Genomic DNA, 12,477 nt, shown 5'->3' with positions numbered 1-12,477 from the left:
ATGTATCTGTTTGTTTACTTCTACCTCCTAATGAGCTTTTTTGAAGAAGTGCATTGTTTTTGTCCTTCACAATGCACTTGTGTTTACCATGGCAGAAGTGATGGCACTGGAACAAGGTATATATTTTATTATTTGTTATACAAGGCAATTTATAGGGAAAAGGGTTAAAGAAATTGGAAATAACATACATTGCAAATTAGTTCTAGCATAGTTAAAATAAAGGCATTTTTTACACTGGTGTTATGTGGCTAGCAGCATTCCTGAATAGGAGCAGATGGTGATTATGGCTTTGTACTTAACAAATAGCTACTCTGAATCTTCAGTTTCTGCAGAAAGCAATTTCTTTCTGCTCCACAATTTTCCTACTATTGTAATATACTTTCTATTTCTACAAACTAGTTGCCTACTGTAAGGTGATTCTGGTTTAAATAAATACAGTATTTTCTTCTTTTTTTTATCTGCAGGGAAATAGTATCATTTTGGGGAATAAAGAGGTTAATTTGAAATTTGATGATCTGGGTATTGTCATGTTAATTTTGGGAGATACTGTTTGTCATTGCTACTTGTTGTCACAACATATCTAGTATAAAGCTGCATAAGGAGAAAGTAAAACAGGGGAAGAATATAGAGAAAAGGGGACAAAATTAAAGATAGGCTTATTGAGGGGAGGGGAATCTTCAAGCTAATACAGGGCGTTTCTATGTAGACACCAGAAAGAGGGCTAGAAAGCTCTCCTTTAGAAATATGCTAATGTTTTAAATTTTCTGAAAAGTAAATCTAGACAAATACTTCGAATCTTCATCATGCAGAAAAATCAGAAATTAGTAATCCAACACTCTGAATTTTAGTAAAACACACGGCATGCAGTTCTCACTTGATACATTCATGTATTATTCCTTATACAATGGCTTCTGTTTTTTAGCTGTCGGTAGAATGATGGACAGAAAATGGTGCTTTCATGCTTTAGAATAAAGCAAATCTATTTTTTATGTGAAAGTATCATTGCTACTTTGTATTCTTTTTCGCTTTAGAAACTCCACATTTGTCTTTCCAATTTTTAAATGCAGAGGACTGTTCTTGATTTGATGTTATTTATTCTGCTAGTAGTGTTGCAGAAAGTAAGAGCATTTGCATTTAAATCTGAAATACAAATTTCTGATAAAGAAATGCTGGTATTTCTCTCCTTTATTTGATGCTAGGTCCGTGCTCTGTAATGATCCTGACATGTATGAGATCCCTGTGAATGTTCCTGTGGATACTGTAAAACTTCGTATAGAGAAAACTGTCATACGAAGGATTCCAACTGAAGCCTTTTACTACCTGGTAGATCTCAAATACCTGTGGGTAACTTACAACTGTGTGGCCAACATTGATATCAGCAGTTTCTATAACTTGAAACAACTGCATGAGCTACGCCTGGATGGTAATCTGCTCTCCACTTTCCCTTGGGAATCGCTGGCAGAGATGCCCAACCTACGGACTCTTGACTTGCACAACAATAAAGTCACCAGCATTCCTGCTGATGCTGGCCGGTACCTGAGAAACCTCACCTACCTGGACATATCCAGCAACAAGCTAACCACCTTGCCATCAGACTTGATGGACATTTGGCCCCCCTTCTCAGAAGCTGTCCTGTCCAAGAACGCGGACATTCTGGCGACCCAGAGAGTCATTTTGGGTATGTTAAACAGCCTGCCTCATTCCTTATTAAAATGTACCTAATTGTTAAGTTGCAAGTGAGAGCAGGTAGGGGACCAGCCTGGGATTCAGGAGAGTGGCTTTTATACAGGTCAGTCTTCTGGTTTGCTCTGCGATTATTCATTTATTTATTTTCTGTTGGTGACAGAAAACCATCAAATGAAGATAGTGATCTCCATGTATGTTGTTATCTCAAGGTTATAAAACTGAAATAAAATCTATGAGACTCCAACAGGAATACAGGCCTTGTGGAGTATTTAGTACCCATATAAATGCAGGATTTCCAAAAATTGTGTTTCTGATTACATTTCCCTCATCACTGTATGTGGGTGCAACTGTGTGCATGTCCATTTGCAAATGTTTTTTCCAGTGTCTCACAAGCCAAACAAGTAGCTAGAGTTGATGCTCATGTGATGCCTGTCCTGAGACACAGTGCTGCAGATAGTGTTGGTGGCTCAAAAGAGGGCAACTCTGCTTTTTCCATGACTCCTGTTGACCTTGTGTTGCTCTAAAGTTGACTGATTATCCTGAAGTTTTTCCCAATTTACATGTTGAATATGAGAGAGAGAATAGGAGTCTGATCCCTACAACTTCACAGTACTTAAGTAGTATTTAAGGTGAATATTTAAGAATAGCTTGGTCAGACTCTGATTTTTTATTTTCATAATTTTATTCCATATCTGTAGTATACCATCACATCAGTTCTGTGTGTGACTTTGTGCTTTATCTTACGCTTTCTCTCCATTTCCTGGTCTTGCAGGTCACCCCTTTCTCTTCTGCAATCTCAGAACATGGCTGGAACAGCTCTGTCAATAGTGTTCTGTTCTGTCACTGTTTATGTATAAGTGCATGTTTTGATGTTTGTGTAGTGTAGTGTAGCAGGTGGAAGGGAGGAGAACTAGCTGGAGCTCTCTACTGCAGTAGTTCTATACCACTGGTAAAGATCTGCCCTGCATTTTACTGCCCAGTATTTCCAATTTCTTGATCTAAGCCCCAACTATTCAGCTTTCATTTGTTCAACTGCTTTCTTTCACAGCAGAAGCTGCAATTTGAAACTCACGCTCAGATGAGATTGTATGTAAGGAACTGAATAGATGCAAGTAGGCTGAACGAGTTCCTCACATGCATGGTAACTGTAGGTTTGCAGCATTAATGGGATCTTTGTTTATTCAGGGTTTGGAGAGAAAAAAAAAAAAAAAAAGAAAAAGCTGTAAAAGTAAGCCCGGCTCAGTATCCCTTTCCCTGTCCCCACACTGAAGGCTACAAGAGGCAGTAAAGTAGGAGCTGACTGTGCAAGATCTAATCCTCCCGATGATCTCATGTGGGAGTCCCAGAGGTGATTTGGTTTCCTTGTCTAACATAGCCCTCACCACTTAAAAAAACAAAACAAACAAACAAACAAAACCCCCAAAAACCCTAAAACCACACACACTCTTTTCTCCTTCCCTTCCCCCTGGCACCCATCTGCAGGCTTTGCTGGTGCAGGCACTTTGCCAGCCTCCTCCTAGTCCTGGCAAACCCTCTGGTGCCAGCATTGAGTACTCCAGAGACTTGGGATGTGACCTTTAGATCATTTTCATTTATGAACTACAGCTGGGTTTGAACACAGATCTCCAGAGGGGAACACATAATTGGGTTCAAATGGTGCCTTGCTTCTCTTTTTTTAACGTTACATGCTGAGGGAGGTTCTGCGCACTCGTTATAGATTTGGATCTGAGAAGGCAGAATGTTAGGTAGTACTTTCATTGTGTTGTGTTCAGTAAATCTACTTTAGGTAAGCTGTGAATAATTAGCTGAATTTTCTTTCACTGACATCGTAGCCTTCTGATGAGTATATCAGTGCAGGCAGGCAGTGCTTGCTATATGAGAAACTCTATAGCGAATAAGAAAACATCCCCTTCCTCTGGAGATTAGAAAGCGCAGTGCTCTTTATGTCATGGGTTATTTTGACAAGCTTACTTAGCCTCCACTAAGTGTTAGTTTTATTACCTATATTACTGGAGCTTGAAGTTGTAGTTACGCCACTCTCACTCGCTGCCAGAGGCTCATCCTTAGGTTGCTGCTGACGGACTGCTACCAAGCAGTTGTTTTTCAGGAATGAACGGCTGGTAGCAACTATCAGGCTAGAAGGATGACCTAGGAGTTGAGATCTCTCTATAATGTTCCAGCCGTAGGAGATGTTGGCTTAGAACGACAGGAGCAAGATGTGCTCTGTGGCATTGCTTCCTCTCTGACACCCCTCCAGTCTCTACCAGGATTGCTGGAGCCTGAGGGGCGAGAAACTTATCCCACAGATACTCTCCTCCCCCTCTGAGGCGGAGATAAGGATCACAGAGGTGTGTGATCAGGAAGGATTTAAAAAATGCCTCTAGCCTGCTGGGGTGCAGGTCCAGATGAACTGAACCGTTCTGGTTGAATTAGTGCTGTTCTTAAAGCCTGCAGCCAGACCATTCCAGAGCCTTCTCGGGTAACCTCTTCCAGTGCTTATCTGTCAGGTTAGTGAGAAAGTTTCTCTTAATATCTAACCTCAATCTCCCTTACTGCAAACTAAGCTGATTACCTCTTGTCCTATATGAGATGGACACACAGAAAAACTAATTACCATCTCTAATAGTAACCTTTCATACATATTCCTTCTCTGTTTGCCACCTTAAATAATCATACCATTTCTTTCACCAGTTTCTTATAGACTCTGAGGGTTGGTTTTTTTCCCCCCATTTTCTACCATAATTACTTGTTCCCTTTGGACTCTTTAGGGTTTTTTAAAAAAAAAAGTTTCTCTTAAAATATGGTGCCCACAATTGCATGCTTTGATGCTCAAGGGCACCCTGTGTGCTCCAGCTGTTCTCTGTGGGAGCGTGCGGCATGACCTGTGTGCCTGTATGGAATGGTAACTGCAGCCAGAGCTCTGCTAGAAGCTGAACCCAGAGCAAATAAATGCTGTTTTTGTCTAGTAGGGAAAACAGCAGTCAGATTCTTAGTGTAAGCAATTATGGCTTGAGCTGGCTACTCTCCTAGTTCTGGCAAAACAAGATTGTCACTTGTATTTAATTAACAAGATCAACAACAGCAAAGCCCCAAACTCAAATGTTTGTGCATATGTATTTTTTAACACCAGGAGGCAATTTTAGCTTCAGTGTCTTGACTGAGCATCAAGAAGGTTGCATGTAAGAAGTTCAGGTTCCCTGTGTTTACTTCAAGGACTCTTGGAGGAGCCACGGACTACTTTTGTCAGGGGACTGGCAGGTTAGCATCTCCTTATTCCAATTTATAATCTCTGTACTTAGGGGTTTGGAGTTTTTAGTTACCCCCCACTGTATGGTGTTCCCCTGTGGGGACACTGTGGTAAAGATAAGAGGGTGAGGAGTGATTCCTGGCCCTATGGCCAAGTGGCTCACTGGCTCTCAAGCACCCAGTTTAGGACCAGCTCTCTTTAAAGCTGACTGTTTGTTCCACGCTTTGTAAGATTTAGCCCTTGGTTTTATGTGGGCTCTATGGGATACTGCAGCGACTCTAAAATGTAACTGTCTGGGTGGGGGTGTTTTTTCTTCAGTTTGGACTGCCTGAAGTAATGTGAGAATTGCATTGCAACCCACAGAATTGTGCTTTTGTAGTATAACGTAGCAAGGGTGTGTTGTATGCCTGATGGGCTGATAGGCACGCAGAACAGTTTGGAGGTGCAAAGCCTGCTGTCCGTATGCTGGGGGCAAGAACAGGGTAGAGAGAGCCGTCCTTGGTGTGGTCTCATCCGTAAGCCTTTCGGGGAGGAATCCCTGGAGCGCGAACTGTCCCTGGAGCCACGTCTGGCTTTTGTCTTGGAGAGTGCCTTTTGGAACAGTTCAAAACAAAGCTGTGGAGTGAGCTGGCAATTACGCAGTGGGAATGATTGGGGGCCCAGCGTGTGAGTTCATCGGGTCCTCTCTCGGTTACCTCTGGAGCTATAGCCTAGTACTTTGATCCAAATCGCAGCTAAGTTTCAGCACTGGCTGCTGTACAGAGATTGAAATTCCTGGTGTGAATGATGGCAGGAGCATTTTCCATATGGAAAATTACATGTAGTGATTCACTGAGAGGAACAGAGGAATCCAGGATTCGATAGAGTGGCAGTTAGATGAGATCTTGCCTCTGTTGCACTTAGAGGTGCCAAAAATCTGAAATGCTGCAGGTCCATCAGGCTCCCAGCTGTTATGCTGGCCCATTGGGTAGATGCTGCTTTTCCTGAAACTACTCCCTAGCAGTTATTGTCTGTAGGAAACACAGGGGCACAGTGTGGGAAATGGGCTTTGCTGTTCAGAACCATGGATCAAAAATTTTGTAGCTTCATTTGGAAGAGAGCCTTGGGTAGGTTGGCCCGAGCTGTGGTGAATATTTCCATCAGCCCAAAACTTAAATATTTCACATACCGCCATTTTACAGCAACTGAGAAGCAGTATATTATACAAGTTATGGACTGAGACTGGTTACTGACTTACAAAGGAAATTATGCTCATAGCTATTTTGAATGCTAAAGTCCATATTGACACAGCATGGGGAAACCCTGCTTACCGAGAGGACTGCAAAAATGTGCATGCACAGACAGACATATACGTATATTTCCTGTTGTACGTGCAAGCACACATATAAATGTGTGAGAGTAAATTTTAAATGTGCTAAATCTGGGTTAAAAAAAGAGTTTTAGAGCAATTTATAATATATATTTAATGTTAAAATACACTGCATTAGTATATTGCAATGCATAAATATTTATCAACGTTTATTTTGCCTTGGTTAGTATTTTTTTCTCAGGTCAACAAGCTGCCTTAATATTTCTACAAAAGAATCCAGGGTTTCTAAAGACTTGGTGTTCCATCAGATGCACATGCCATTGGAAACTTATCATTATTTTTATTTTCTCTTCTTAGGAAGTTATTTTCCTGAGAGGATTCTATCTCATTCCTTTAATCAAAGCTCTCAATTTTTTCCAGTTTATTAATTTTTTCCCTTTTTTTTTAACCTTTTCTTTATTCTTTCATGTGTGTGTTTTCACGTTTGCCATCTTGTAAACACAAGCTGTTAAATTTCAGAATGCCTTTTGTAGTTTGGAAACTAGGTTTACATTCCCATTTCTGTCCTCTTCAATAGCTGACTGGTATATAATAGAATTCAGCGTTTTATCCTTGCTTCCAACTCAATAACGCTTTCATCTTTTCATTTTGGGAGTTCATGAGACTCGATGACTTACAATGGCTGCGCAAGTTTACTAAAATAATGTGAATACTGTCAGATATTGGCAAGACACAGATAAATAGAAGGGATCAGCTGTGGAGGCAAGGAAGGAACTCCTGTAGCTGTATATATTATATGTATTTATATAAATTCTGATTCTTTAGCCAGTTCCACTGGGAAGCATGATGGATGCAGGAGATGAGATAATTCTTTCTTTGCACTAAAACACAGAAGTACAGAGTCTTCTGGGACTACAGCTTTCTTCTGAAGCTGAAACCAGGCATTCAGAATGATCTGAGATGGTCAAACCTGTGTCCCAGACTGGACTAAACAACGATCCAATCTAAGGACTATCCATTTTGCTTCATCATTTCTTCTATTTTGTTAACTTCTGATACTGTAACAACGTTGGGTCTTCTTTGGGACACTGGGAAAATATGAAAGCCATGTATTTATATATAGTAAGAAAAATTTCTTCACCAAAAGAATTGTCAGGCGTTGGAACAGGCTGCCCAGGGAAGTGGTTGAGTCACCATCCCTGGAGGTATTTAAAAGACATGTAGATGTGCCGCTTAGGGACATGGTTTAGTGGTGGACTTGGCAGTGTTAGGTTTACGGTTGGCCTCGATGGTCTTAAAGGTCTTTTCCAACCTAAATGATGCTATGATTCTGTTTGAAAGGCCTTTGAGCACTGTTAGTAGTATTAGAAACAATAACAAAACCCATCCTTTCCTGCAGTAAAGTTTGTAGGATGCAGAAAGCTCGCAGAAGAAATATATTCAGTAGTGTCCAACGTAAGGGAGAATGTGCTGCCTGGTATGAGGGATGGGAGCCCTACCAATGCTTCAAATCTGTCCTGATCAATGCTGTGGACCCAGAGTTCCCTCCCTGCCTGCTGCAGCACAGCTGCCCCACGCTTCTGTCCTCTAGATAGGACAGAGGCCATGCTGGGAGGGCACACGTATTTTAGCAGCATTTGTTGCAGAGGAACTCTGGCAGTTGAGGCCTTGTTTCAAGGGGATCCTGTCTTCTCTCTTATAGCTTAGGGGAATTTAATTTTCAGATGCTCATATAGTCTCTTTCTTAACACAGTGAGGAAAATTGACCCCTTATAAGCAAGTGAGAATGAAAAAAAAAAAAAAATTACAAGAATATTGTCTCTAACCCTCTCTAACCACAAACTAAAGCTTGCCTAATTTAAAAGATGAATGCAAATAGTTACATACATGTGCTTCATTGGGCAGAATTTTTATGAGCACAAACAGTTGATGTGCCTAGACATATGGAAAACATTCAGATGGTATCTCTTTTGCTTGTGAAAATACGTGTGAAGTTCACAGGCAAAATTTTTATCCTTTGGAGTGTGTTTTGTGTTTTGGTTTTTTTTTTTTTAAGAAAAGCATTTGCCAATACAATTTCTTTGGTTACTCCTTCTCCATTCAAGCTGGCAATAAGTAGTGAATAGATATAAAATCTCTTATGTCTGGAAGGAGTCAAATTGGATTGTGATGTCAAAGTCATGGAATCTCTTCAGGTCAAGTCTTGTTTTAAAGAGCGGGGATTAATTGGAGTTTACCACAGTTTTAACCAATGACTGCCATTGTGCTTAAAATAACCTAATCTTGGGCAGGCGATAAGAGGAAGCAGTAGTTAATTATTCATGAATTCTTTCACCTACAAGTTTCTTCCAGAACAAAAAGCAGAATTTTTCCACTAGCTGTTTGGGTAATTCCTAAAAATACACACTGAACAATATTAGCAGGTGTTTCAGGTTTTTTTTTTTTTCCTTTTAATTTTGGTTTAATTAATATGACTTGTCTGTTGCACTAATCAGTAAATTCAATTGCGAGAGGTTCTTGCATACCATCCCTTGTTTCAGACTGTAAATTCTGTTTATTGTTAATACTAGAAAAAAATGTAAAAGGTATGCCCAGATGTATAAGTCAAATGAGAAAGTATTTGAACTCATGAGTGATATGCTGGTGTTTTACCTGGTGAAGCTGCTGTTGCTCTATGAAGGTCAACATATCAGAGTAATCAATACCAGCTGAGGTTTTAGACTTCTCTTCCTTAGAAATGGCTACTCTCTTTTACCATAATAAGCTCACCAAGAGGGAGAAGCCTCTCATTCAAAGACTTTGGAATCAAGAAGCAAATGTTACAGCCTATAACAGAAGGGGACAGATAGCGCTCTTGTGTGCCAGCATAAAAAAATTGTAGTCATTGGCTTTTTTCAGGGTCCTTCCCGTTTTCTACTCTTCTGCTATTCTTTTTGAATGTATTTCAGAGGTTATCCGAAATTGAAGCCAGATTTCGAATAATATTGGTATAGTTCAGAGCCAGATAAGAATTTTATTGGCCTAAAGCTCTGTTTCCATAGCTTTTATCCTTTTTTCAAGGGGCAGAGATATTGGTGTAAGCTCTAAACCCTTAAATCATCATATTCTCTGCAAGCATTGAAAAAAGGGTCTGAGAAGATCAAATTGTAAGAGCCCAAAGAAGGCCTAAGCGCGGAGAAGGGTGACAGGATGCAATAGCCCTGAAAAGCTATCTTTCCAGAAGGCACAGGCAAGTGAAAATGTATCATCAGTCTTAAGACATCTTTTCAAAGTGTTTTTGCCTAGATAAATAGCAAAGTTAAGGAAAGGTAATGCCAGTATATTACTACGCTACTGTAAACTTCTGTGAAGAAAAAGTTTAGCTTAATAAACAGTCATACTGTTCTTCCTCACCTCTGCAAAATCTCCCCCACCAATCAGCTGAACAAAAAAGACATATTGAAAGAGAAAAGATTAACTCAGAATAGGTCCATGGTTCTCCTTGATTGTACTTGGTGGCAGTCATGTGTCATACTCTAATCACAATATCCATATTTTGCCTGACAACATTATTGTTTTGGGTTTTTTTCTTTCCCCTCTTCCCTCCCTGCTTTAGGTTTGCAGGACAACCCATGGTTTTGTGACTGTCGCATTTCAAAGCTAATTGAATTTTCCAAAATTGTGGACAATTCAGTTGTACTTCTTGATCCATTGGTTTCATGTAGTGGACCTGAGAGCTTGGCAGGAATCTTGTTCCAGAGAGCTGAGTTGGAGCAGTGTCTTAAACCATCCGTGATGACATCGGCGACAAAAATCACTTCACCGCTGGGAAGCAACGTTTTGCTACGCTGTGATGCAACTGGGTACCCAACACCGCAGCTTACTTGGACTAGGTCAGACAATATACCAGTGAACTATACAGGTATAATTGCTCTTTTATAGGAAATGGGAGAGCCTGAAATTGTTGGGTTGCTTGTGCTTTGAGATCATTATAACGAGTAAAGATGGACCAGGTATTGCACCAAACTGGCAATTGTTTCTGTGCAACAGCTGTTGTGAAATTCTTTGTCTAGGTCTTGGTCTGAACAGGTCCAACAGACTGTTCTGATTCTGGATGTGGTCTGTAATAAGAACAATGTGCGTGAAGGGGGAAAATGGATGGAGTGGGGGAAGGATAAAGGAAAATGGAGGTTGGGATATTTGGGCCCTCAATCAGAAGCTGAAAAGCAGGATTCATTACTGGAATCTCTGTTTTGGTTCAAAATGTTTATGTCAAAAAAGCTAGCGAGGCCATAACCGAGCCGCTTAAAACTCAGCATTGTAAACAGGATTTTCCAAAATCATGTGTTCTATGTGGTTTGTAAATATTTATTGTTTATTTGCAACACCCATTTTGAATGGTAAAGAGGCTGTGGTTGTCTGATATCATTCTAGCTGCTATGATAGATATTTATGCAGTAACTTAAATGTAAAAATTGTTTCTTGCTAATGCCAAGTAGTTAGCAGTTCTCTTAAATCATAGGTCTGAAGAAGGTAATAGTCCAAAGCACTGAAATATCTTAAGACAAAGGTAGTTTCCAAAAAATGTTTTAAATGGCTAGTGTGTTCAGTGTCACTTGAAATTAGTGAAACTTGTATTTCCTAGTCACTTAGCAGCTTTAAGACATTTGATTTATCTTTATGTGGTTTTGTTTTACTTAGTGAAACTGCAAATTATATTGTAATTCCTCTAGACATTCCATTCCATTTTGACTCAAGCTGAGCACTTTTCTGCAATAATGTAGAAAGGAAGGGAGACCCACAGTTTGTGTGCGGGATTTGGTGGTTTGGTTTTTTTGGTGTTTGTTTGTTTGTTTGTTTGTTGTTTGTTTTTTTTTTTTGAGGGGGAGTGGGGGTTTTGGTTTTGGGTTTGTCTTTTTTTAAAGTTTGATACATGTGATTCCTTCTGGTAGAAATAACTTAAGGGAGGAAGTAGTCTAATAGTGTTTCTCTTTAGCTCCCTTTTGTAATGTTTTATTCTTTGCACTTTCTTGTAGTTATTCAAGAAACGCCTGGAGAGGGTGTCAGATGGTCCATAATAAGCTTGACAGGGATTTCATACAAGGATGCAGGAGAATACAGATGTAAAGCCAAGAACTTAGCGGGAATGTCAGAAGCTGCTGTGACGGTCACGGTGGTTGGTGTAGTTACTACAACGGTATCACCACAGAAGTATGGAAGGAAGCAAGAGGCAGAGAGGCAGAATACCACTGGGGAGGAATCCAAGCAGGAACCTGAGAGGACAACCACACCTCTTCCCACCACGCCAACCAGCACAGCGCTGGTCAGCACTGAAAGATCAACGAGCAGCAGGTTTACTGACAAGAAGCAATCCAGGCCCGTGTTCGACGGAAAGAAAAATTCAAAGGCAGTGACAAATGGAAACAAAAAGCAGACTGGGGAGATAAGCGAGAAGAGTGAGGAGACTTCATTGAATACAGCAGGTATGGCTGAGCAAAATGTTACTGTAGAGAACCTAAGAGTGATCAGTGAAACTGATGAAAGAGTGACCTTAACTTGGAAGACTGTCAATGCCACGAGCAGCTCTGCAGTGACTGTGTTATACTCAAAGTATGGTGAGAAAGATATGTTGCCTCTGAGCACTGATTCTAGCAAAAACAAAGTCACAATTGATGGTTTGCAACCTAGTACTCAATATATGGCATGTGTCTCACCCAAAGGAGTGCCACCTACAAAAGAGCAGTGCATTATTTTCTCCACTGATAGGTTAAATGATGAAAGCAGCTCTCAGTTTTCTATTCTGATGTTGGCCAGCAGTGCAGCGTGTGTGGTTGTTTTACCTTTGATATTTTTCTTACTCTACAAAGTTTTAAAGCTTCGTGTGAAACCAAAAACTGCAAAGGAAGCTGACCTTGCAAAAGAGACCTATGTGAAATTTGAAACACTATCTCTGAAGCCTCGAACAGTGAACGCAGGAGAGCAGCTCTGGGCACGAAGGTACACAGACGAGTCGGAAAGGCTTCTCCTTTGTTCCAGGTCAAGCATGGATTCTCAAATGACCTTCAAAAGTGAGGGCTCTAGGTCTGAGTATCTGTGTTGAACATGCGTGAGGGTGAAGGAGGTAGAATATACAATAGGTAAAATTAAAATGATGATACTGCGTCTGGAAGCAGGTTGGTGCTAGGTGGTGGTCAGAATATATTATCTGATGTAATGAAGTCTACTGGATGGGTAGGGTGGTGAGCAGGAGGGAGAA

General features: G+C 40.5%; 1 protein-coding gene across 1 annotated transcript; it reads left to right on the top strand.

Moving 5' to 3' along the window:
* On the top strand, positions 1-12,321 carry LRIT3 (leucine rich repeat, Ig-like and transmembrane domains 3; the record flags this gene model as incomplete). Its single annotated transcript, XM_081999670.1, has 4 exons — positions 1-116; positions 1,200-1,678; positions 9,838-10,143; positions 11,258-12,321. 4 exons carry the CDS (start codon positions 1-3, stop codon positions 12,319-12,321), a joined length of 1,965 nt encoding a protein of 654 aa, XP_081855796.1.
* Between the last annotated feature and the right edge of the window lie 156 nt (positions 12,322-12,477).

The sequence above is a fragment of the Phaethon aethereus genome (genome assembly GCF_964289735.1).
Source record: "Phaethon aethereus genome assembly, chromosome: 4".
Lineage (NCBI taxonomy): Eukaryota > Metazoa > Chordata > Aves > Phaethontiformes > Phaethontidae > Phaethon > Phaethon aethereus.
The sequence above is the reverse complement of the archived record's forward strand: the minus strand, read 5'-3'. Positions and strand labels throughout refer to the sequence as shown.